General features: G+C 54.0%; 1 protein-coding gene across 6 annotated transcripts in view; it reads right to left on the reverse strand.

The window, feature by feature from the left end:
* WWC3 (WWC family member 3) overlaps window positions 1–26,328 on the reverse strand; it is a 99,441-nt gene that overhangs the window by 5,623 nt on the left and 67,490 nt on the right. For 4 of the 6 annotated variants that reach the window (XM_045855915.1, XM_045855914.1, XM_045855912.1 and 1 more), the window contains 11 exons: window positions 17,936–18,178; window positions 17,508–17,597; window positions 16,082–16,680; window positions 11,145–11,265; window positions 10,314–10,388; window positions 9,387–9,473; window positions 8,137–8,329; window positions 6,800–7,114; window positions 6,253–6,404; window positions 4,949–5,114; window positions 2,558–2,722 (listed from right to left, as the gene is read on the reverse strand). In XM_045855915.1, coding sequence (XP_045711871.1) covers window positions 2,558–2,722; window positions 4,949–5,114; window positions 6,253–6,404; window positions 6,800–7,114; window positions 8,137–8,329; window positions 9,387–9,473; window positions 10,314–10,388; window positions 11,145–11,265; window positions 16,082–16,680; window positions 17,508–17,597; window positions 17,936–18,178 — 2,206 coding nt within the window. The remainder of the gene's footprint in view (window positions 1–2,557; window positions 2,723–4,948; window positions 5,115–6,252; window positions 6,405–6,799; window positions 7,115–8,136; window positions 8,330–9,386; window positions 9,474–10,313; window positions 10,389–11,144; window positions 11,266–16,081; window positions 16,681–17,507; window positions 17,598–17,935; window positions 18,179–26,328) is intronic. The other 2 variants (XM_045855910.1, XM_045855913.1) reach the window with 2 other exon arrangements.

Raw genomic sequence — 26,328 nt, forward strand, 5'->3', positions numbered from 1 at the left:
GATGTGTGACGCTCATGAAAGCCAGCACTGTCCTCAGCGCTTGGCACTCGTCGTCATTGTCATCTGCTGTGTTCCTGGCTTTGGCAAGAGCCGGAAAGAGAGCGCTTTCCAAAACCGAGCCTCGTTCCTGCAGCGGGACGCGGCAGCGGCCCTCACGCCCGCTCTGCCAGTCAGGGGGAGAGGTCTGCCTTGGAAAAAGAAAAATAAATAATGCCTTCTTTATGGGAGCCAAGACATTATGTATTTCATTTGGTGGCGGGTTCCTGCTTCGGGATCAATGTGGATCTGTGTGAGAGCCAAAGTCCCGGCCTTCGTGGCCTTATTTTCCACGCCAATTAACCCAGAACACTCGGGCAGAGCCATGGCATGGCAGCTGCCGGGCCTCCTGATCGTGACAAATGTGTACGGAAACAAAGCGGCCTCTGACAGCGCCGTGAGCGAACGCGTGCTTCTAGGCAGGGCGCCGATCGCAGACAGGCACCGGAAGCCTCCCTCCAGCCTCCCTCCGGGGAGGCAAAGGCTCTCCTCGCGCCTCGACTTTGCAGGGAGCGGGCTCGAATCTGCTCTGCAGCGCTCAGCAAGAGTCCTGGGAAGGCCTGAGGATGTCCCTCGAGCTAGCCTAGTGTCTGCAGCCGCCTGGGCTGAATCCTTCTCCCCGCTCCCCCATTTTAGTAAGTTCTATCACCTCTCTGAATTCAGCATCGTTCAGTACGAAAGTCCACACGTTACTGCAGAATCTGTACGTACTTAGAGAACCCCTGGAACTGACCGTTCCTGGCCTCTGAGCCACCGCTGGGTTCATAGCTCTATCAGACTGAAGCAGAACTGGAAGAAGGGCAGGTTGGGGAGTGACCTGTTGAGACTGCAGGGCCTCAAGCCTCGATGACTGTTTCCCCAAGTGCTGTTTCTGTGTACCTGATCCGCCACGACTTAGGAGGAAGCAACCGGTTTCCTTATTCGGCCTTGCACTGAGGTGCTGTGGGGAAGGCGCTTTCCACTGCGGAGCAGACAGAAGCAGCGGGGCCAGAGGCCGGCACAGGAGCCGAGCCCTGGCGGGGCAGCGGCGCCCGGGCTTCGCTCTGGGCCACCCGGGGCAGCCGTGAGCCCGACACCTCACGTCCGTCCGTGCCAAGAAGAGCAGCAAGTCTCACAATCAGGGCAGGAGTGCGGCTGGGGCCCCTGGGTGCCACTTCCTGCTGTTTGGTGCATGTGGCAAAGGATTAACATTGCCCCAAGGAAGGTCCTTAGCCTGGGAGGTCACCTGGAAGGCCCTGCAATGTGCTGCCTAAGTGTCTCTGGGGACCTGGGGCCCGTCTACATAGTCTCTGCCGACAATGTGACCTATGGTAGGGACCTCTGGCCGTCAGCCTGACCTCTCTGGAGGGCCTGGTGACCACAGTCAGCCATGTACGACTGGATTGGGACAACATGGCCAGCCCCACGGAAAAGCCTGCCCACCAAGGCTCAGGAGACCCTGCCCCATGGGCAGCACTCTGTGCGTGCTGCCGCCTGCCACTGCCGGGAGAGAGACGAGCTGTGTGCACAGCTCTCTGCAGAGACCCGCCGGAAGCTTGTGCCCAGTGTCTCCTGAGCGAGGCCCTACGTGCCTCTCCCTTCTGCTAACTTTGGTCTACACCCCGTCACTGTAAACAACCGTGACCGTGAACATAATAAAGGCTCTGCCCTAATGAAGCCAGCTCCTTGGCAGCCCCTTCAAGTCCAATCCAGAGGAGTGGGAAGGCTCAAGCTTCTCCCCAATCCAGTGTCCCTTTCAGGGCACTGCGTCGAAATCACTTATGCTTAAAAATCCCTTCTCTGTCCTCGTCTGTGCTGTCACTATGACACTGTCGCTGCCTGCCAACCTCCAACATGCTGCCCCCTCTTTGAGAACCACAGTGGACTGGGTCTCCCTGTCCAAGTTACTCGAGGTTCTCAACCCTGTGAGCAAGCTACATCCCAGAGCTCCTATGCCCGGGCCACAGCAGGACCAGTGACAACCCCTGGGGGTGGTACCCAGGCACCCTGACTGCGCTGCAAGGAGCAGCTGGGCCTGAGAGCCAGCCAGCACGTCCTGCCATCACCCGCGGGGCGAGGCTTTACATGCAGGGAGGCAGGACGGGCAGCCCCAGCCCCTGAGTGCTCAGGGCCGCCATCCTCCCTGGGCCTCCCCCGTGGCCGTCCTCCGGCACTTCCGGCCCGCAGGGAGCTGACTTGCCGACCTCAACCCCAGTCAGGATACTCCCTGTTGCAACTCACTCACCCCTAGACTGCGGTGCAAAGGAGTCACCCTGCTTCCTGACCTGAGTCAGTGCACACACGGCACCGCAAGTGTCCCGGGGACAGGGGTTGGAATTCGGGAGAAATCCACTTAGATATAGGTACGGGACGAGGTAGGGCAGACGGGAGCAGCACGGATTTCGTATCACAAGGATGCTGCTCACTGACGGGGTGAGCTGGGAGAACACCTCTGTCTTTCAGCATAAGGAATAAAAAGGAAAACACAACCAGGGAAGCGGCGGGGGGAAGCAAGCTTGGTGGCAAAGGAATTGCAACTTACTCTGCAAACATACTGGCTTCGCGCCCCAGGCGAGAAAGTCTGGGAACGGACAATGGTGCTACTGCGGACAAAGGGTGCCCCTCGGACCCTGCGGCTGGCCCGCTCCTTCGGAAGACTGGCTACTTCTTCTGGGAAGAGGTCTTCGGTGTTGGTTTCCTTATCAACCTAGACAGTAATTCATTATTACCACCACTTTTTTCTAGAACACAGCAGTAAACTTTGTGCGCACACACCTCGTCCCTGCCTTCTCTGCTTGGAACTCGGGCTGCCGTGTCACTCTGAACACATCTGACACTGACTGGCAGTTTTTCTCCCAACCCGTCCTCCTCTGACAAGGGTCTCTGCTGGTCAGTTTTCGTGCAAAAAAGGAAAAAAAAAAGCCTTGGTGTCGTCCTGGACTCTCGTCCTCTTTCACACACCTTGTGTCTGGCCCCAAAGCAAGCCCTGTTGGCTCTATATTCCAGATTACGCATGTGTCGACCACCTGTCACCACCCCTCCATCCGGGTCACTGTGGTTTATGCCCAGTGAGCGCGGTGGGCATCTCGCCCACCTGCTCCATCCCATGCCCGCCCCCCCTCCATCTCCTCTGCACGGAGCACCCGGGAAGACCCTGCTAGAGCTGCAGCCAGACGCAGCCATTCCTTTGCCGTGAGCGTATGGAAAAGACCTGAAAACAGGAGTTCGCTGCCGAGAAAGGAAAGGCTGTGTAGGCGGCCCCAACCTGACCGGTAACCAGGGGAACAGCAAATTCCTACCCGAGGCCTTCCGTGGGGCTGGTCACGTACACTCTCTAACAGTCCCAATTACAAAGATAAATGGTTATAGGAGGCAAAGCCTGTTCTTTCTACATCCTGATAAAGGTTTCAAAATAATTGCTTCCAGGCCCATTCCCATGACTCCCTGACTCCAGACGCTGGATGACCCCACCTTATCTGCACATTCCCTCCGCCTGAGGTCGTCCGTTTCCTTGACTGCACGGGACTTACTCAGACTGCTGACACACAGCTGTCTCTGTCTGTGTCCTCCTGCCCACAGAAGCTCCCGTCACGCACTTGTCTAAAGCTGGACACTGTTTCAAGGTTCCTTGGAACTCTGCTCTCGGGCATGTCCTCAGTGAGGCCCACCTAAAAGTCTTTTCTTAAATCTACAAAGGTTCGAGTCTTCTTTTTTGCGGACAAAACAAGTATTTGCACACGCACGTTCTCGCAGCAGCGTTATTCGAATAGCCGGAAGGGGGAGACAGTCCAAACATGCACAAACAAGGGAGCAGACGAGGAAACGTGGCGGGCCCAGGCGAGGGGAGGCTGCTCAGCTAGGAACAGGGCCGAGGCCCTGACGGCCGCCACAATGCGCGCAGATGAACCGAGAAAGCATTAGGCTGAGTGAGCGAAGCCCGACACAAAAAGCCACATGTCGTGTGATTCTATTTACACGGAAACGTCTAGAATTGGCAAACCCGCAGAGACAGAGGCAGACTGGTGGTTTCCAGGGGCTGGGAGGGCGGGCACGGGGAGTGACTGCTCATGCGGACGGGGTTTCGCTCTGGGGGAACAGAGGTGCCGGGGACCCAGCAGAGGCGGTGATCGCACAACTCTGCGAATGTCCTTAACGCCACCGAACTGTTCACTTGGAAATGGTTCGTTTCATCTTATGTGAATTGCATGTCAGTAAGTTAGAAAGCAATCAACAAAAAACCTGAAGTCAGATCGTGTCACCCCTGGGCTCAAACCAGCCACTTTCGCATAGATCTGAAGTGTTTTAAAATGAAAAGCTGGAGTGGGCCACACCACACGACCTTCCCACAGCCTCGTGCCGTGATCCGGGCCAGTGCTTTACGGCAGCAGCCCGGCAGCCTAGCCTAGCCCTGCCGTGCACGCACCGCGGCGTGGGCAGCTGCCCAGGGGGTGGGTTTCACTCCCCGAGTATTTGCGCTGCACAGGGTGGGAACAAAGTTTCCATAGAGCCTTGGTAAGTCATCTTCCAACTACACTGGTTCCCTGAGACATTTGTCACTGCAAGCCTGAAAGATGACCTCCCTGAAGACTTGGGGATAAAAAAAAAAAAAACGAAGGTCAGGTGAAGAGAAGAGGCAAAAGGATACTTTGCTGTTCTTAACATCCCGGAGGGAGGAGAGCAAGTGTCCAAAACCGTGGCATCCCCGGAACAGCCTGCGCCTGGCTGGCCCTGGAGGCGGGACTGGGTCATCACCAGCAGGCATGTGAAGGAGTTGAAGTCAATCCTTTTTAGTTGTAGTTGTCCTTTCTTTTTAATTCAAAGTTGACACACATTGCTATGGGCCTCTTTATTGATCTTAAGCGTGCTCTCCTGCCGGGCGCTGGGCGACAAAGCACATGGGGTTCCAGAGACCCCCTTGACCTTAACGACTTACCTTTAGAGGACGGGGCTGAGGTTTCCCGGGGCTGTAAGCATCTGCCCGGCCCGCCAGCGGCTGTCCGTGGATGGAGTCCACAGTGGTGCAGCAGGGCTCTGGGTGCGGGGGGCTGGTCTGGGTGCAGCTGCTACAGCCGCTGTCCACCGAGTCGGCCTGCCAGCTCCTAAGGGTGCATATTGCAAAGCCCACAGAACGCTCACCCAAGGGACAGGTCCCTGCTGTGCACGCAGAGCACAGCAGCAGAGACGCCCCATATTCGCTTCCAGTCTTTGCCAATAGCTGCTTCTCTTATAAAAGTGCACGTATGTTTTCTAGGAGGACAAAGCCACGGGGACTTTCTTGAAGAGGCTCTGTCTGTCCTCATCCCCCAATTGCACCTGCTGCAGATGCCAGCGTCCTGAAAATCCCCGCCCCCCTGGGACTCTCACAGCTTCCTGCCTGGCCCTGAGTACAACACTGCCTCCCTGCCCCGGCCATGCACCTCCCTCCGTAAAAGAAAGTGCTCTCAAAGAAATCCAGGAAGAGCTACAGGAAGAAGTGGGAAGCTTTAGAAAGACGACACTCTTTATGGGAAACCGCGGAAGGAAAGCCATGCGAAAGCGCCTCTGGAAAGGGTTAGACAGAAGCCAGTCCGCTGGAGATGCCGGGCATCTGCATTGTTGTTCTGCGGCAGGCGGGGCTGCACTGAGCCAAGGGGTCACCAACAGGCCACTTCCGGTAAAACGGAAAGGAACCTCACACGGTTGCACTGAGATGAAATGTCCAGCCCAGGCAACTCCAGACGCGGCCGGCAGATTAGCAGTTGCCAGAGGCCGAGCAAAGGAGGAATGGGGGTGACCGCTAATGGGTATGGGGTTTCTTTTTGGCCCGATGCAAATTGATTATGGTGATGGTGGCACAACTCTGTGACTGAACGAAAAACCACTGAATTGTCCACTTTAAATGGGTGAATTGTACGGTAGGTAGATTGCATCTCAATGCAGCTGTTAAAAAAAAAACAACTTAAAGGGACCTTATTGTATTCACTCCTGGCGGAGTCATTCAACAGTCCCGCTCTTTAAGAGAAATCCCGCAACAGAGGGAGAAGGTGAAAAGCCCACACAGAGAGCAGGGGGAGCGAGGTCAAAGTCCTGCCCTCGTCCAGATCAGCACTCAGTTTCCCAGGAGAATCCCGCTTCTCTGAATGAGGAAAACAACTCGCACCCCAAGGCGCCCAGACCCGTGGCTGATGAGCACAGCGCCGGCCTGGCCCCGACGAAAGGAGCACCGCCTCGCCTCGCCGCCAGACCCGGGAGCCTTACCGCTCGGACACAGCCTCCACCTGCTCCTCCTTCCGCTCCATGTCCAGGATGCCCTCCTCCGTGTGCTCCAGCTTCACGCGCTCCTCGGCCAGCTCGCGCTCCACCGCCTGCAGCTGCGCTGTGGTTCTGGCCAGCAGCACCGTCACCGCGTCCTGCGGGAAGAGAGGGGCGCGTGTGAGAACCAGCTCGGACCGCGGGCCGGGGGCCCGCCCCTCCGTCAGGCCCCTTCCTCCAGGCTGGCGGCTGAACTTCAGCTGCTCTCCAGCAGGAGGAAGTCCACCGCACTGCTGACAGCTAAAGGCTCAAATTCAAAAACAATAAACGTGCCACGATCATGAACACGTTTGTGTTGAAAAACACTATCGTGAGTGGCCACGCACATCCATACCTTCCACTTTCATGACTTCCCTTATAAGTCTGCCGCTTGCCTGCTACGCTCTAACACTAATCTACACGGAGTCTTCTCAGAGAGGACCTCCCCCAGTCCCAAGCCAGTCCCAAGGCCGGGAAGCAGGAGGGAGCTGCTCTGCGGGACAGACACACGCACCGTCTTCCCAGTGGCGGTGGCAGTGGCGGCGGCGGTGGCAGCGGCGGTAGTGGCAGCTGCGGCGGTGGTGGCAACGGCAGGGGCAGCGGCGGCAGCAGCAGCAGCGGTGGTGGCAGCGGCAGAGGTGGCGGCGGCGGCGGTGGCAGCAGAGGCTGTGGCAGCAGTGTGCACAGGGTCCCGGGCCCCACTTTTCTCAGCCCGAGGATTGTCCCGGGTCCTGGGCAGCTCGGGGCTGGTGAACACCTGGACTGGGTACCAGCGCAGCTGCATTTCACTCAGGCTGTTACAGTCGGCCAGGTTAATCTGGGCAATGCCCTGCACAGGTGTTTAAAAAAAAAAAAAGGCAGAACAGGCACAGAGTGATTTCACCTTACCAACCAACGGGAATCTTCTAAAAACATCAAGGTCACCCCCTCCATCCCGACCAGAAAGCAGGTAAGATGCTTCACTGCCCGTCAACTGACTGCAGTAACGTGAACGTGGTCTCAGAGCAGCCCAGCAGGGATGGGAGCGGCTTCTCGCTTGCTCGATCAGAAAGTGCTGGCGGGGGAACAGGGCCAGAAAATGGCCAGCCTAAACCAGTGGGCTGGGCTCAGGGTCTGCCGCTTGATGGGGCTGACGCTCTCGGGAATTTCTGAAAGCAAGGAGGCCCTGCCGAACCCTGCAATCCCTCACTCTGCTGCTGAGGGGCCAGGACCAAAGGACGGTATTCCAGCCTTGCAAGGAAACCCCTCCGACCTCCAAGTCCGGCCGGGCAGAGGATGGCCAGGGGAAAAACACAGGGCCCTCCAGGTAAGTCTGAATTGCAAACGAGCAACTTTTTAAAAAAGCGTCAGTACGTCACACTCTGTATGCAACATGCTTCTACTAAAAAAGTACCTATAGTGTATTTGAAAATCCAAGTTAACTGACCACCCCATATTTTTATTTGCCAAATCTGTGTACCCTCCTTAGTTCCTTCGACTAAAAATGGGGATGACTCAGAAGCTGCCCAGTAGGAGTTTGGCAAGTATTTTCTGAGATAATACAACATATTTAGAGCACAAAACAGTCCTTTTCTGTAGTCCCGGTCACGGAGACCCTTCTGAACAGGCCGCTTTCGAAGCGGCCCATGACTGGAAAGCGGAAGGAGGAGACCGAGAGGACAGGGGAAGAGGGAGGAAGGCGGAGAGACAAAGAAAGGAAGACAGAACGGCAGACTGAGACTCAGAAAGAGGGAGAGAGTGACGAAGGAGGGCTGAAGAAAGAACGGGAGACAAGACAGACGGACTGATGGGAAGACGGAGAAACGCGGGAGGAGACAGACAAGGGAGAGCTCGCCCATGCGCAGGCCATACCAGCAGTTCTTCCTGCAGCTGCGGATTCACCGCACACACGTATAATTGAAGGGACTTCGACGTCAGCGTGCTTGGATGCACAGGGATTCTGAAAACATCATTAAATACCAGGGGGGACTGGAATTCCACAGACTTGGAGCAGTAGGTGTCTGGCGTGCCCGAGTCCAGCGATGGCAAGTAGACGCGGACATGTCTGCAGGCAGAGAGGAGAAAGCAGCAGACGGAGTCAGGCTACGGACCGTCTGCATGACACCACTCGTGAACACGGGTGCGCGCGCACACGTAGCTCTCCTTGAACGCCCGTGGGCAGAACTGCGAAGTCTTCCGGACAAAGTCCCTTTCTCTGCAGAGAGTGATGCCGAGGAACCTACATGCCCCTGGAGGTTAGAGGGAAACCAGGCCGCAAAGAGAAAGGCTCAAAGGCAGCCATCGGGACTGAGCGGGGTCAAGCACAGGTTCTGCTCGCCCGTCCTTTGGGGAAGACACCTGCGCTGGTCTCCCCAGTGGGCCTTGGCTCCCTGTTCAAGCTCCGCCTGCCCGGCCCGTGGCGCTGGGTCTCCTGCCCTGTCCGCCGCAGCACAGGCGCCGGCACACCGGGGAGGCTGCAGGACACCGGTGAGCCCGCCAAGTGCACCGTGGGGAGCGCTCAGCCACTTGCACCCCAGCTGCTTCCGAGGCCTTGAGAAGACTAGTTTACGAAGGAGAGTCACGGAGGGGAGTATGCCCTTGGACTTGGATGCACCGTTCCAGGCGTGCTCCCCCACCTGGGAAACTGGGACCTCCATCCGGCACCCACCTTCAGCCGCGGAGCTCACAGAGGCAGCGCCTCTCAACTGGGGCCAACTTGTCTTTCCTTTTCCTCCCCTCACACAAGGAGCCCCGTTTCCCAGCCAGAGGCCTCTTCAGGAGCCTCTCTGGATCACAGAGCCGAGTGCGGCTTCATGACCACCCAGCCCCGTGACCTGGATGGACAACTTAAACCCAAATGTAGCCAATGATGGGCACTTTGGCACATGGGTGGCCCGGCTCCGTCTGCCTCAAATAATAAAGCAGACTTTTCTTAAAACTGACGGCCCTGCTTTTAAAGATAGACACTCCCTGGTTTTGTTTTAAACTGGGGTTCCAAACTGGTCACGCCCCCAACCCGAACTGCCGAGTGGCGCAGGCCAGCCAGCGGCACCGCGGGCAGCAGGCCCGGGAGGCCGAGGGCAGTGGCGGTGGGCGGGGCGTCCACTGGCCCTGGAGCTCACATTTTGCAGTCTTCCTTCATGACCAGCCCGGCGAAGTTCTTCAGCTGTAGCACGTTCACAAGGAGACACTCGCTGCCACTGTCATGCCTAGCAAACGAAACACTAGTTCAACAACCGCCGATCCCCCAGGGTGTGTACACGCTTGTGGCTGCACTGCAGCAGCGGCCCGCAACTGAGGGCGGTTCCGCCACGGCAACCCCTGAGCGACACACGCCACGGCCGGAGACACTTTTGGTGTCACGGCTGGGCGGAGGGTGAGCTACTGTCATCTGGTGGGTGCAGACCGGAGATGCCGCTCACCATCCCGCCGTGCACAGGACGGCGCCCACCACAAAGAACGATCCGGTCCCAAATGGCACTAGTGCCAACACTGAGAAGCACCCAGCTGGAATGACAAGAGTGTGCAAAAGAAAAGTTGGGCCGTGAACGTCCTGCCTGGGTATAGTGTGAACACTACTGAAAGTAACTAGAAACCAAAAAGCCACACACGGCACGCCAGCTTGCTGGTTACCGACTCTGGGGAGCAGGCGGCAGGCCCGCTGGCTGCGCTGCGGTGCACACAAGCGACGCTGCGCAGAAACGTGAGAACTTCCCCAAGGCCCCACCTCACCGGGGGCTTTCAGTGTTTCTACGTGATGGCCTCGAACCTCGGGCTGCGTGAGGTGACAGTTCCCAGCGGTGACTCTCAGTGTCGGAGGACAGCAATGGAGCTGCTCTTCCCCAACCCCCCTTCCCACCACCTGGGTCCCCCCGCCTGGGACGGCTGTAGTGGCCTCAGGGTATCCAGGCCAGTGAGCAGCCCCCGGTCACGTAGACCCGTCCACCCGTCCCTCCCGGCCCCGGTGCGGAGGGGTGAGTCGCTGGGCGGGCCCCCATCTGCCGCCGATCACCTTTACGAGCGCCAGGGGAGGAGGCTTCTGCACTCACCAGAACCCGACGTGGATCTGGGGCCCTTCGATGACACAAGTGTCCCCATGTGCGGGCTCGTCAGCATCCTCGCTCCTGAGCACAACCAGAAAGCCACGGCGGTCACTCCGCAGGCAACCGGTGACCACGCGGTGGGCACGTGCTGTCTCACGGGAGGGGTGCTTCATACTGAGAGGGGTTTATTAAACTGGGACATAAGTAAATAAATGCTTCAAGTGACTGCAGGTCCCCGGGTCCATGACACATGTCGCCGGGCACCTGCCTCCGAGCCGGTACGCCTTCAAAAACAACTCCGCATACCTTTCGAGGTCACATGTGATACTTGGAACAAAGTTCAGAGGCGAACTTCTAAGAAGTTTGCAATCAGTGAGATGAAACAATGATGGCAAAGATTCCAAGTACAAGGAACCTCCAGATCCCAGAAGGTGCCTCGTCATTGCAAAGCGATTCCTCTAGCTCGGGAAGGGGGGAAATTCATTTCTACTGAGTGTCCTTGCTACACAAGCAGGTCAAGCAGGCCTCTGTTGCGCACGGATTCTCCTTTTGCAGTTCTGCTCGGCTTATAAATTATCCCTACCAGGGCCAGAGAGGGAAGCCCTAGAACCACAGGATGGGGGCCATCCCCCAAACCCCACACAGAAGCCAGAGGAGTTACCTTCACAGGTTCTTAAGGCCCAACCTCCAGTGTGGAGAGGAGCCAGAAAAAGCCCCACCTGGGTACACACCAAGTCTCAGCACGTGGGATTCTCGGGATGCGTCCCTTCCGTGCTCACCAGTAACACTGTGGGATGGCTGCTTAGGGAGAAGGGGATAGTGAGATCAGCTTCTAACCTTTTGCTCGGAGGTTCAAATACCCCGCTGTCGGTGGCTAGCGAGTAATCAGATGTGCATGCAGAAATGCGGCGCGCTCTCCTCTCCAACCTCTTGGCGCTGTCTTCTCGAAGAGTCACTGCTACAAATAAGAGGCACAGGTCAGGAGGCACAGCACGGGAGGCCAGGGATGAATTCTAGGTGCAAGCGCACACACGGTTACTGTGCTCCAGACACACCCTGTATGTACACACACGTGATTAAATATGCAGCGCTCAACTTTTCTTTTAAACACTGAAAAAGCGGAGAAATACACTTCTGCCTACTTCTCTGAAAGCTCCCCGAACTATGACAAATCTCTTTTTGCCTCCCGAATGAGGGGCAGGGGACATGAGGTGTCAGTCAGGAGCCCCTTCACACTGCACTGAGAGACTGTCACACTCAAACGGCTAGGGAAGACAGGTTCCCCCAAATGCAGGCAGCAGCTGCCTCTCCAAGTGGGGGCGCGCGGTTTTCATTTCCTTCTTTATGCTGCTTGGCACTTTCCATAGTTCATACAATAAACGTCTACTAGCGTCTTTTAATCAGAAAACATAAAAGATTATCTAAGTAAACGCTAACAAAATTGTAGTGACTCTCAAGCCAGAGGACACGGCTGACCCCAGACGCAGCCGTTGAAAACACGCACTTGAGCGTCTGCCCGTCTAACTGCAGTCTCCTCCCGGCCCAGCTGTGCTCCCGAAAGTGCTTTCCTGGGGCGAGAAAGTGGCCGTTTCCATGCAGCTTCTTTTCACCTCAAATCATTTTTAATCAAGAACCAAAGACAACCACTGATATCTTTCCTTTCAGCATTTCCTCGACTGTTTCTACTCCTTCCCTCGTAGCACCAAGTTCCTTTCACAGAACCATCACGAGACAGGCCATCATCTGTCGCTGTGTCCCCCGAGTGAGTGCCTTGGTGTGCAGCTGAGCCTCACTCTGACGTGGCGCTGCCTCCTGTTCGTGACGCGCCTCCTCCGTTGCCTCTGCGCTTTTCCTCGGCCATCCCAGCTCTAGCGACGGAAAATCTAGACATCTGCGCACCCCCTAACTCGAGGGAAATGGTGAGTCTGCCTATGACCACCTCCCTTTCCAATCAAATTACTATTCACACACCAGTTAAATCCGAACGCTTCCGACAACACACAAAGCAGACACGGCTATGGTCCTTGGTCTCGTAATCTCCACTGCAGACGAACGCTGGCCTTCCGAAGGCCTGCAGGGCCAAGCCTGGGGACTACTGGCTCCTCTTCTGGCCTGGGCCAGAGCCACCTCCCTTCCCGGGCGGCTGGAGGCCCTGACTCTCAAACCGCGGGTCAGGATTCCCAAGTGCCACTCTTCTCGTCTCTCCTGCCATCTGGAAGAACCCAAAGTCCCCAGCTCTGGATTGCAGATGGAACCCCTCAGTGTAATGCACAGATGCTCGCAAACAAACACTGCCGCTTCCACTTGCAGCCCTAACACCTCACACCGCTCCGACGCGGCTTTGTGTTCCCCTAACACCGCGCAATAAGCACTTCCCGTGAACCTGACGGTGTGACTCAGACCAAGTTTCTCCCACGCCGCAAGGAAGGTGGATGAAGAGACAAAGGAAATGATCCTCAGTGATCCCAGGATCAGCCACTGAAACCACAGAGCAAGCGGCAGGCAGCAGAGCTGACTGGAGGAAGTGCGGTCAGCCGTTGCCCTGGGTGGGGGGAAAAGCGTACAGCAGACCCCCACCCCCGCCGCCCCCCGCATGTACCCCAGCTGTCTGCTCTCAGGCTTTAAGGCGACTCAAGGCCAATGAACTCAGGAGTGCACAAGCTTCCAAACAGTCGCTTTTAAAATCTCTACCTTTGTCATCATTAAAAAACAGACACACGGACACTGAGACCTAAGGACATCAACGCTGGTTGCCAGAAAGGAAGAAGACAGAATGAAAACCACACTGTAAGCAAAGCGGCCACCTAGCACATTAAAAATAATGAAAGCAAAAAAAAAAAATTAATGAAAGCCATTAAAAATCTGGGGGAAAGTATATAGAAGAATAAACACTTCAAGCTTTTCTTTCGTATACAACTTTAGCTGGCATGACAAATACTAATGTTGAAAGAACATGGTAATTGTTGAACTTCGCTGAGGTACAACTCCGAGCTGTGCCCTCTGGGCCACACCCCAACCATCCTGAGCACACTGATTCACTGCACGAAGATGTGCCGCACGCAGCCTGACTGACAAGGTAAAGGAAAATTCCAAGGTCACTTACAGTGAGCGTTTCTGTGGAGTTGCATGAGAAAAAGAGATAAAAGCACAAAGTGAAAAAACTTCAGAATGTAAGCCAACAATTTTAAACAGTATGCACATCATAAAAACATCAAGGAGTAGATAAGCAAACTCAAGGTTTTCATGGCTTTAGATTAGCAAATACCAATGGAAAATAAAAACTGGAAAGTATTTCAAAATGATGAAACCTTTGACTTTGAAAACTCGGGGAAGATAAAACTGTAGTAAAATGTAAAAAATGTTCCCGATTACAATCTACTGCTGTTCTTCCCTGTACCGCCGTGCCTATTCCTTGAAACTGACTTAAGACAAATTATATCCTAGGGCTTGTCTCGTAGGTTTGAGCAATTTTGAATGTTATCTTCCTCAAACTTTATCTCAGTAAAACTTGCTTGAGGTCAGACGTGGACTGTACTGTTCCTAGCCAGACTGGAATGGAAAGTCAGAGGGAACTCTGTGACCTTGGGCTTCATAAACGAGGGGCGGAGTAACATCATGAGTGCTGAGACCCTCGCTAACTTTGCGAAGCTATGATGATTCTGGGGTCACCAGAATAATGATGCCCCCCAGAATCACGGAAGCAAGAGGTCACTCTGTGTCCGAGTCTGAAGCTGGTTACCCAATCCAGCCCCCTGAGAGCCCCCGCCAGGACCCATTGGCTGGGTCATTTCTAGTTTGCAAGGATCCAAGTCAACTGGCGGTGTCATAAAGGAATATGCCACCAGGGGGCAGTATGTGACCACAGCATACGCTAATACCTTTCAGTCCAAAACGTTGGAAGCCTTATGATGTCTGCCACAAAGGGGAAAGGAAAAATTAAGAAATCAGGATTCGAAATTAAGCAAGTTCTCTTTCCCACCTTGTCTTTCTCCTGGCCCAAAAGGGCCCTTGGGCCTAGCGTGGATTTTCTGCATGAGGCTGATCCTCCTGTATCTCAGCCTTGCAAGAGACATTGGCATGGAAGGCAGGGGCACTGAGAAAGCAAGCTTAAGTAACTAACAACAGATTCAGTCAGTCCCTATTTTGTATTTCCTTTGGGGAATGGAAGGAATAAACATGGAGCCGTGAACTTGTGATTCTAAAAACCAACCCCAGTGAAGATCACCTGCATGTGTACCCTGCGTCTGGGGATAGCGAAGGGGTGTTTGCAAACACAGAGGGGACGACACGAAGTGACAGGTGCCAAAAAGCCCCGGAGCTGAAGAAATATGTAAGTGTTAACAGAGACCATTCTTCATATTTACATGTCTGTGGTGACCAGCGCGGCTGTATATGAAGCCTCGTGGGTACGAGGATGGCGGGGAATGGGAGGGCCCCTAAAGACCACCTCATTCCAGGGCAGGGAAGCTAAGGCTCGGCCATGTCCAGGAATGCGCTCGAGGTCACCCAGCCAGCAAGCCGACGAGGCAGGGAACAGATTCTGGGTCTCTAAGCTGCTAGTCTAAAAACCGGTTTCCACTACACTACTCGCTTGAGGTCAAACTTGGTTTTGTATTCACATTTTACTTCAACCCTTTACTGTGAAACTATTCGACACGACGTGACCAGGATGTCTGAGCCTCAGTGCTAGTGACACTTGGGCCGGATCATTCTCTGTGGTGGGCACTGTCCTCCGCACCGTGGGGTGTTGAGCAGCACCTCTGCTCTCCCCCCACTAGATGGCAGTAGCACCTCCCTACCAGCCCCCGCACCCAGTTGTGAGCACCAAAAATGTCTCCAGACAGAGACTGCCAAGTATCTCCCAGGGGGCATAACGCCCCTGCTTGATACCCACTGTGCTATACTAATCATCTGGTGCTCACCTAACGCAATGCCTACAGCAGTGTTGGTGTGCAAATAAGTTCATCCAATGGGCTGAACTTCAGGAATGGGAGAGCTTATTCTTGATCTTCTCTCAAAGCCGGGGAAGTGGGAGTTCTGGAGGGTGGCTTAGAAAGGCAGGGGGGGTCAAGATGAGGAGAGTTGAAGGCCAGGCCCCGCTTCGTGCACGAGCCATCAGCTGGAATATTGTCTAGACCAGCAGTTCGGTTTTCTACACGAACTATAAGCTGACAGGCCCTGGTACCGAGTAGAAGTTGAGTTCACAGGGACTGGAGGAAGGAAGTTCCCCGTGGCTACATGTGTCTCAATTCAGAGACCGCCAGAGAGACTGACCCGGCATGCCAATTGTTTTCATTTCCACTCTGGACAGAACTACAACCTTTAAAAGTGTGAGGACAGAGGATGGAGAAATGAAATCACAAAGACAAAGGAAGCAGAGGTTTCCCTCACTACGGGCAGACAGCAGCGTGCGTGCGGGCCTGGAGCAGCACACAGGGAACATTCCGTCTGGACACGCCCTGAGAGCTCCCTGAGGCCCCAGCTCGGCTCTCAGGCCCTCGGTCGTGCGGAGGCCCGTGTGGTTCCTCCCCTCCTTGTCGACAGTGAAGCACGTCCTGAAAACCAGCCTGGCAGAGACTACTCTGCCGGCCTCGGTGACCTTCCCGGGACACAGCCAGCCGGCGGCCCCTCGCCCCGGCAGGGGTGCAGAAATTGAAGCTCGCCGTGCGGTTGACACACCAGCCTGCTTCAGTGCCCTCACACACGGTTCCGTCCCTGAATCTGAAGCCGTCCTCCCAGGACCAGGAAAACCCGCAGGGCTGGTCTATACTTACTTGTACCGGTGGCAACAGCGGCCACTGGGGGGCCTCGCTCACGAGGTCCTTCCCCATCGGCAGGGGCGGGGAATGCAGGCGGCGGCGGGGGTGGCGGCAGCGGCGGCGGAGGAAGGGATGCAGCGCCCTGCAAGTCTTCCTCTCCCAGAGCAGAGGTCTGAGCCCGCAGTCTGTCCAGGGCACCCAGGCTTGGCACCTCCAAACTATCCCCCAGCGGGGCCAAGGGCGAGTCTCGAGAGGCCGGGAGGAAGGGCGTATCCAAGGGCGAGCTCGGGGGCGACAGGGAGGACAGGGAGGAGCGGGAAGACAGGGAGGCCAGGGACTGCGGCGTGTCCAGGGAGCGCCTCTGCTTGTGGAAGCCGGAGGGGACGGGGGGCTCTGAGGAGGGAGCCTCCCGTCCCAGGGTGTCGAAGGGAATCACATCGAAGCGCAAAAGCTGGCTGCACTCAGCCTCGGGTTTCTCGTACTGCGGCAGGCCGTAGATGTCGGTGAAGCTGACGGAGCTCAAGGAACCCCGGCTGGAGGCCAGCGAGCCCCGGCTGGAGGCCAGGGACCCCCGGCTGCTCCCCGAAGACATGGTCAGGGTGCTGGCAGACAGGCTGAAACGAGAGAACCCGCACACCCTCAGTCGGCACTGGAGCCCCCGCTGCGCGTGGTGAGGCTGTTCCCGGCAGAACAGACCCCTGCCCCGTTCTCCCGTGAACAGGAGCATGTCCTGAAACACCTGCGAACGCCGTAAAGCACCTTCTAGAACATATCCTCTGTCTCCTCTGAATGGCAGTAGGTGGCAGTAGTTAACATCAAGGAATCGTGTCTGAGTTCAAGGCCCAGCTCAAAGGCGGACTAGCCAGTCCACCTGGCCAACTTACTTGCCCTTTCTGAGCTCCCCACTTTCTCACTGGGGGCTGTGGCAAAGACGGTTCCTCTCACGTGAAACTCTTACAAGGACTAACTGAGAAAATTGTAACAGAAAGCCTTGACCATTATGCTTCACGATACAGTAAGTACTTGAAAACAGGAGCTATGGTGGAGCATCCAAATCTTATTTTAAAATACCCATGACCCGCAAAATACTATCCGCAATGGTTTTTAAAGACCCGGAATAAAAAGGCCTGCCTGCATATGTGTAGGCGGATACACACATTCGGAAGCTGTGAACTGCAAAACCCTTGCATGAATGTGACTTCAGACTCGGTATTCCGCAGCCAGACTCGGTCCCCTCACATTCCTTGAATCATATATTAGCAGCCCCTCCTGAAACTGCAACGTGCCCACTTTCGCATTCTGCATTTCCACCCCCTCTGGTTCTAAGTCCTGCTGGAGAAAACCAAGCTAAAGGGAATTACGAAGTTCCCAGACACGTCATTATAACACGGTATTCATGACGTGGTAATGAAACACACCTTCCTCTTTTAAGGGTGCCTACCTCTTTAACTGGGACTGGAGATAGGATGTTAATCGAGTAGCTTCTTCTAGCTGCATAAGTAGGCAATTTCGTTTTTCCTGAAGCAGGATCCTGTAGGTGAGAAAACAGCCCATGGGTGGGTCTCAAAGACATCAGATATAGTTCCCTAACAAGAAATCCAACGACCAATTCCATCCCGCAAATGATTTCCATTCGAACAGCTAAATAACTAAGAAGCACACTCAAGTCATAAACGCCCAAACAACAGGCTATTTTTGTCTGGCTTGAAAATGTGCCGCCGGCACCCCGAACAGCGCCCGGTACGCCTCCGCCTTCTCTCTGCCTGGCAAGGTTCTCCAGCCGTACACAGGATTACCAGTGGGACTTTTCGGGTTCGCTCTTCACTAGAAGCTGGGTCCTGCTCCTGGAAGTCCGGAGGCTAAGCCCACCTTTCCGTGGCGCCCTGCACAGAGGTGGCGCGAGCGCGCTGGATCTCCTCCTCCAGGCGCCTCCTCTCCTCCTCGAGCCGGGCCACGTCCTCCACTGGCCGCCTCTGCTGGACGATGAGCTGCAGCTCCTGAAGCAGGGCCTCCTTCTCCTTGATGAGCTGCAGCCGGTCCCTGTCGGCCTCGGCCATGCCTGGCCAGGACTCGCTCTCCAGCTGGGCCAGTTGCTGCTGGATATTTGAGACTCTGCAAGGAACGGAGAGAGAAAAATGCAGGAACTTCCAAAACCGTCTTCACTCATTCTCGGCACCATCACGCTGAGTCTAGAAACTCACTCTACTGAGTAAATACTGCAATGACTACTGCACCGAGTGACCGTGAACTCACAAAAATAGTTTGAAAATCTGTGTATAAAAATGAGTGTGATCACCCTGTATATGAGATTCGGGGTGACCACATCATGCTTGTTGCAAAGAACTGACAAAAAGGGCTGGCAGTCCTCCACACACCCATGTGCCGTGTGGTTTCAGACTCGTGGTTTCCTACGCAGTCCTGTCCTGGAGTGGGAGGGAGCCGGCTCTTCGCTCCCCGTCTCCCATCACCACCAGCTAAACGCCACTGCACACGCGAGAGGGCTTCCTGCTTCCCGCCCGCTCGGCCGGCAGTGCCTAACTGCTGACGCCCACCGTGAGAAAGTTCACGAGAGACGTGCGCCCATCACAGGGCTCCTAAACGAGGAGCCCTGAAGCCCGGTGCTCGGTGGGCTCGCTCCTGCCCAGGAGACCTTGACTGTGTGTGAAATTCCGAATGCCGTGCGGAGAGCAGAGAGCCCACAAGGGCTGAGCGCGTGGAGCAGTGAATATCACGCCGGCAAGTGTACGGAAGGGTGCGAGTCGGCCCTGGTGACTGTGCGCGTGGGCGTGGTGCGAGCTACTCTGAGTGCAACCCAGTGGGCCGCCCTAAGTCCGGCGGCACCACATCCTCCAGGTACAAAATGCAGGCTCTGTCGTCACTTTCCACGGGCCTACGTGTCCACGTGTTTGCCCGGCAAACAGACTGCACCACTTTTCGTGTCCTAGGGGATGCTGGCGAACGCAGATCAAGTGAAACAGACGTGGCTCATGGTTTCAGAGCATCCTTTCAAAGCAGGGGGTGGAATGCTTTTAAGTTTAAGTGTGGCTAGACATGAGCATGATCTACTCCCAGGCAGAAACAAGGAATGCCAGACCCAACCCGAACCCAGCACTGCGGAGGACAGAGGTTGGCATGCATGTCCGAACACCAAATCCAAAGACTTCCCTGAGCTCCCGGGGAGCTTCGAGGGAGGCCAGTGTCAGGAGCGCACAGTCCTGCGGCCTCCAAGGCAGCAGCTCTCACGGTGGAGTCCCTGACCCACAGCCTCTCCACCACCTGGGAGCTCGTTACACGTGTGCACCTCAAGCTCCACCCAGGCCTGCTGACAGTAGTACTGTGGGGACCGGGTGGGGAGATCTGGCTTTTGACAAGTCTTCCAGATGCTGGTGATGCCTGCTCAACTTGGATACCCTCTGCTTTCAGGCAGCCGGACCCGATCTGGAGGGCGCTCACTGGCCTTGGGGCTCTTAGGAGCTTGCATTAGGCACCACGAGACGACCCTCACCAAAACGGGCATGGCGAAAGTGCTCCTGAGACTCCCGGTCCCCGTGCCCAGGGCACACATCACTAACCAGAGCTGGCATCCTGCCTGCCGGGCCCAGACTCCAGAATCCTCCTCAACACTGGGCTCCCCATAGGCGCCGACAGTCAGCCAGCACTGGCCCGCGCGTTACAGCCTGCCGGCCGGCCCTGAACCAAAGCGATCTCCTCCTGAACCAGACATGGGCATGGGGGCCAGGCAGCCCAGCCAGAGGACCAGGCGAGATCCCCTCCTCAAGCACCAAACCAACCAGAAAACCCGGAGTCCACTGCTTTCAATGTATGCACTTACTCACCTCCAATTCCCCGAGAAGGTAAAGAAAATAGTTGAACGTCAGTAGCTTTATTAGACGAGGTCTTTTCTAACTTAAAACTAATTTCCTGCAAATGTGTTGGAAAATGGTGCCAAATCATGTCACTGAGAAAACTAATGACAGAGGCAGCTGAACAGAGTTAGGGATCCGACGGCGCTTAGGCGTCCACCTCTGTCTAATTAGCGTAATGAAAATTTATGGCCGTCATATAACCGAAGCCTGAGGAAAATACACTCCAAGCAGACCCATAAATAAGTTAGTGCCAAATCAGACACGATACCCAGTGAAACTTCTGGAACATTCTACTATAGACCAGGACAAGTCAAAGGTGAGGAACGAATACAAAAGAGATGGAGAACAATGAGCAAATCCATTGTGTCCTCATGATGTTTCATTTCAATTTCGTGGGTCCGCAGGAAAGCCCACCTGAGCCCAGCTAAAGGTAGCGCCATTGCCGTGTAATACGTGCTACCTCTCCAACGTGCACTACAAGCAGGCATGTTTTAGAAGCCCCCTTTTTGAGAGTTCTGGGGTTTACACATGGGATCAAGATTCCGTCTGAGTTGGGTCCAGGTTAGCCGCTGTGCTCCACGGATTTGAGTTGCCAAGGGTGACAGAAGATGCAAACCGAGATAATCCTACTCTTTCCCAGAAAATCTCAAGGAACATCCAGTATCAGAACAAAGAATGACGGGGGAGAAGAGGAGTTGCGTGAGGGAGCAAAGGCAAAGGGCAAATTTCAAAAGGTCTGCCCACTGCGGGCATCCAAGAAGTCGCACCGTGGCCCAACTTGGACACTGCGCTGTAACTTTCCGCAGCTTGCGAGAAAAATATGCAAGGACATATGGCGAGGGACAACCTCGGGAGCAGAAAGAAGATCTGGAAGAAGCTGACTTCATGCAACCCATCTGGAAAAGTTGTCTGGGCTGTGCTGAACACCAGGCAAGCATTTCTGTGCTTAAGACTAGTACTTTTAAAAAAAATAGTCCCATTTACCAATGATGCAAATGGCTGCATGTTCCCTTCAGAACCATATGTGACTCTGGGGGAACACTGGCATCTACCGCAAGGTGCTATTTGTCTCCCTATGTCTACACTCCGGAGGCAGACACCCAGGGCCTGCTCTCGGCCAGGTCGAGAGAGACACATGTGTCTGTCTATCTGTACTGGAAGCTGAAGCTCTAGAAGGATTCCCTCAATGATTTCTTGTACATTTGCCAAGGGAGAGGCAAGACAGCTTTGCCTTTAAAACCATATGCCCCTGGCTGGCGTAGCTCAGTGGATTGAGCGCGGGCTGGGAACCAAAGTGTCCCAGGTTCGATTCCCAGCCAGGGTACATTCCTGGGTTGCAGGCCAGAACCCCCAGCAACCGCACATTGATGTCTCTCTCTATCTCCCTCCCTTCCCTCTCTAAAAATAAACAAATAAAATCTTTAAAAAAAAAAAAAACCATATGCCTTGTCTGTCTAGCAGCACATCACCGGCCTGGAGACGAGCCCCCTTGAGGAGCAACCTGGGTGTGTCAGGTTTACTGCGGGGAGCAGACTCGCTGCCTGAGGCTGAGGCCAACGCCGCTCTGACGCCCCTTCTTCTACACCCAAGCTGAACAGCTGACCCCAGGGTCGGAGCCCCAATCCTGTGACTACCATCATTCCAACTGTGGGGAAAACAAGGGGAAAACAATGTCCAGAATGGTTCTTTTCTGAAATATCACTTCAGTGAAATTAAATACATGGGAGCAAAGCAAGGTCATGATTCAAGTTTACAAAAAAGAACGTTTTCCCAGTTCATTTTTAAAGAGAACTAAGAGCCACTTAAAATTGGCAAGGCTTCTTTCTTCCCTACAAGTCAACTGTATTTTTATTGATTCTTATTTTCGATAGGTAATACATTTTATGGCCTATGTATAATCTCTCACAAATGCCTTCAAAAGCTTTAAAATCTATGACCTCGTGCTCGCGGCAGTGAAGAAATGAAAGCAAACCGTCAGTCAAGAATTCAGGTTTCATATTTATTATGTGATTTCCAAATTCTATTCCCTGAACAGGTCTAATGTGGACAGAACTAAAATAAGAATCATTTTTCCTTTCCTAGTTTTGCCCAAACACCTTTTCTGTTACCATCCAGGCACCATTAGGCTGCGAATGGAAACCTGCATTTATACTGCAGCCGTTACTCGGACCTTCCCAATTCACATGAAAATCTCAAATACGATTTGCATTTTTCCAAGAAAACATGCGCTTTCTATATTACACAGTTTGGAGGCATTCTTACATAGCCAGAGTAATCCCCAATTATTTGACTTACAGCAAATTCTGCAGTCTACTATATAATTTCACATGTTCCTAAAATACTGCGGCTTTCTGGAACAGAAATGGCAGTCCAGGCAAGCCGCGGGCCCATGTGACAGTGATGAGACGTGACGGATCCCAATGCCACATTCCAGGACGCCGTGTCAGCTTAGAGCCTCGGGCCTTCAGATTTCAATTACAGCCACAGATTTGATCCTCTAGGCTGCTCTCCTTCGTTTTCTTTTTGTAAGTATCCATTTCAATAAAAATGCGTAACTTCCAGAAAAATCTCAGCTGAGATCTAAGATGAACAACGCAATCACTTCAGCTGACTGAACTAAGTATCGATAAAGCAGCGTCCATTCAGCTCAACGCTCTATCCTACACTGGAAACCCGAGAAGTCTGAATCTAGAATATGCGGCATAAGGGGTCTGCTAATACCCCAACATTCCTCCCTGCCCTCACATCTTTTCCCCTTTGAATGCACAGATCTTCCCAGAGCAACTTCCTTAAATGAAAAGCAGAGCGTCTGCAGGCTTCTTTCTCTTGGCCTGAATGGGGAGAGGGAGCCACGACGTCACGGACCCTTTCCTTTGTGTCTCGTAGCCCAGCCCCACCCCCAAAAGCCAGATACACAGTCACTTGAGAAATGAAGGAAAAATCCAAGCGACTGATCAAATTCCACTGGAATCCTAACACTACCCTGATTCCTGACAACGGATGAACAGCAGGACCCATCCCGGCAACAAACACTAAGACACAGAGAAACTGGATGGGCCGAATGTTTTGTTCCTATCTGGACGGCGAGTGTTTCTATGGAAACAGCTACAGTTTGTGCACAGTTCTGGAACAAGTGCTCTTAGGTTAAAAATAAGGAGCTATCTGCGTCACCGGGATTGCTTCAAGAAGACTTGCTCTTCCAAATTGGCCTTAAAAAATTCTACGATTTTTAACCAATGAAGCCTAACCAATATTCCCATCCTAGAGTCTGCCTTGAGAACCCAAAGGGGTGTCCCTGAGGGGAAAGGAAGCAGCGGATGTTTGGGTGCATCTCACATGACCCAGAGTTAAGAACACAGAGCTAGTCATGAGAGTGCTGGTTTGGTCTGGAGAATTCTCTAGAAATCACACCACCATTTGGAATTATGAGTTGCATTTCCACAAACATCCTTTAAATTCTAATACAGATGAAACCTCTCATTGTCCACAACACTGCATGCTGATGATGTCCCAACTGTGGAAAAACACTCACATCTAGATACACAAGGAAAGGCTTCTCTGAAGTCCTTAAATACAGAAACTTCTCCTGGTTTAGAAATACCAAAGCCATCCTGACCAGGTGGCTCAGTTGGTTGGAGCGTTATCCCATAAACCAAGAGGTCGAAGGTTCAATTCCCAGTCAGGGCACAAGCCTGGGCTGTGGGTTCAGTCCAGGGCACAAGCAGGAGGCACGCGATCTGTCTCTCTCTCACGTGGATGTTTCTCCCCTTCCCCTCGGTGTCTGAGATCAGTAAGCGTGTCCTCGAGTGAGAATTAAAAGAGAGGGAGGGGGAAAGGGCAAGGCCCCAGAGGTTCCGCAGACAGGGGGCTGGTATGATTTGGGAGGACACTGAGCCCATCTGCATAATCCGGGATCTTCTCGCCACCTCAAGATGCTGATTTATCAATCCCACCTGCAGAGTTCCCCCTCTGCCTGCTCCTGTAGGCCTGTGTTGTCCGCAAACAGCAGAAATTGAGGAGCAAGACAAGAGCAAGATTTCCCAGCTGCGCTGCTACTGATGCTCTGGGCCACCTAGGTCCCCACTGTGGGATTGTCTCGTGCATTCTGGGTGTTTGGCAGAATCCCCTGGCTCCACCCACTCAATGGCAGCAGTCACGAGAACCAAAAATGTCCCCCTAGGGGCCAAAAATTGCCCCGTCAACGGTTGAGATCCACTATGAACAGAGGAATGATGGGATCTCACATGCTTTGAAAGGATCATTTGTCTGGAAAAAAAAAATTCAGACATGGCAATTTAAACAGCCCAAAGTCACACAAAATTACGTTGAGCTGCACCGCCAGAGCAAAACTGCACCATTATAACCAGGGAAAGCATGTGACAACTGAGAGAATGTCTCCGCCCATTCCATTAGCAAAATTTACAAAGAACAATGGTATTTCATGATGCTGAGGACACACGGAAACCAGTACTCTCAGCCATCACAGGTGGCAGTGTGAAGTGCTTAAGTCATTCTGGAAGGCAATCTGGGGACATCTATCCAAACTTTCTGTGCGCGAGTCTCTCGGCCCAGACAGTTCTTAGTCGGTATCTGAGGAAACAGTCACCTCTGCGAGGCTGGGTTCGTTAACAGGCACGCTGTTTGTGAAAAGGAAAAACTGGAACCATCTAAATGGCCATCCAAAGGCTAGTGGTTCTCACATGACAGAAGCTATGTATCACATTTAACTACACTGGTCTGAATTTAGTTAAATGTTCACATAAAAGGCTGGAAGGTTTCACACTCAACCATTAATGATGGCAGGTGGGATTGGACAGGGGAAGACGGATGACCTCTATGACAGTGCCTTTGACAGAAACAACGTATGCGTGTATTATTCATATCATAAAATTAAAATACTTGTGCAGATATGCACATATATGCAAACATGCACATGCCATGCATGTACACACACACATATATACCCTGGCCATGTGTACTCACTCACATCCAACCAGGAGTACCCCCACTCCCAGGCAGAACCCCTGGTCTCCTCACACATTTTGGCTAGTTGTGAAGGACTTTATCCCCCAAGCAGATTAAAGACCCCGTGTGCTTACACCACACGAACCACTTGATTTCCTGGAAACCCCTGCAACCGGGCAGGCACGGAGCAGCAGCGCGGCCTCCCAGGCCCCCAGCAGCCCCTCTGTGCGGATGAAGCTGGCGGGTCGGCCACTGGGAAATCCTGCGGTGACGGCCCCGCCGAGATGCCACACCCCTCCAGCGCAGAGCAGGGGTTGTCAGCCTTGGCACTGGTGACACTGGGGGTAGGTCATTCTTTGTGCGGGGCATGCTGGGCACTGGAGGATGGTGAGCAGCGTCACTGATCCTCACCCACCAGGTGCCAAGTGCACCTCCCCCGGAGTTGTAACAACCCAGGCCGTCTGTGGAGGTGGCCGGAAGTCCCCTGGAGAGTTAGTTCCCCTTGCCCCTGCTGGGGACCACTGCGAGTGGGGAACCCCAGGACATCTACATGGCGCATCCCAGAAATGCCTTTCTGGGTCGCCACTGCAGCCCAGAAAGGCATCTCTGCGGAGCTCCTGCTGTCCCACAAAGGCTGAAACTCTGGGGACAGGACCCTCTTCTGCAGCTGCAGTGTTTTTCATACCAAAGTTCCAGCCATCTTGAAGTACCTCTTTCATTTCACAGATACGAGGAAGTGCAGTGTCCTCCCCTGAACAAGTTTCTCAAATACTCAACTGTTTGCCCAAATGTACTATCTTGACATACCATCTCTGGAAAACAAAGAAATCACTTGCTATGTTTGGTAAATGTCACAGCGAAACACGTAACAATTATGTTCCCGAGTGTAGCAACCACCTAGTTTCTGCGTTTTATACAACACAGCAAATTCCAGCGCCCACATTGTGCAGTTCCAGAGGAAACATGTGAGAATGAGCAGAGGAACACCCCAAAGGGACAGGCGCCTGACGAACCCCAGGCAGCTCCGGGGAAGCAATGAGCCTGCGCGGGGAACCTGAGCCCGGAGATAAGCAGCGCGGCCGCAGGGGCTTGGCCACGGTCCACGGGCAAATGGAAAGCCCACCGCGAGCACCTCGGGAAAAGACGGGAGGATGGGGCAGAGGCCCGGCAAACAAAGGCCCATGTCAGTCCCAGCCTGCCCTCCAGCGGGGAGTCAGATGATCGGCTTTTGTTGCTATTTTTACATTTTCTAAAAAGGCAACAAAGTGGATTTCCAGACATCCATGAATGATACAGTATACTGAGCAGACCCAACTACTAAGCTTCCAGAAAGGACCCCCTCACCCCACTTGGCATTCCACTCCTGTTCCCCCACTCCCGAAGACAAAAGGAACTTTAAAAAGATATGCTTTATAGCTTTCCAAAGTACAT

The sequence above is a fragment of the Phyllostomus hastatus genome, unplaced genomic scaffold (assembly GCF_019186645.2).
Source record: "Phyllostomus hastatus isolate PE091 unplaced genomic scaffold, TTU_PhHast_1.1 phas_scaffold_12, whole genome shotgun sequence".
Lineage (NCBI taxonomy): Eukaryota > Metazoa > Chordata > Mammalia > Chiroptera > Phyllostomidae > Phyllostomus > Phyllostomus hastatus.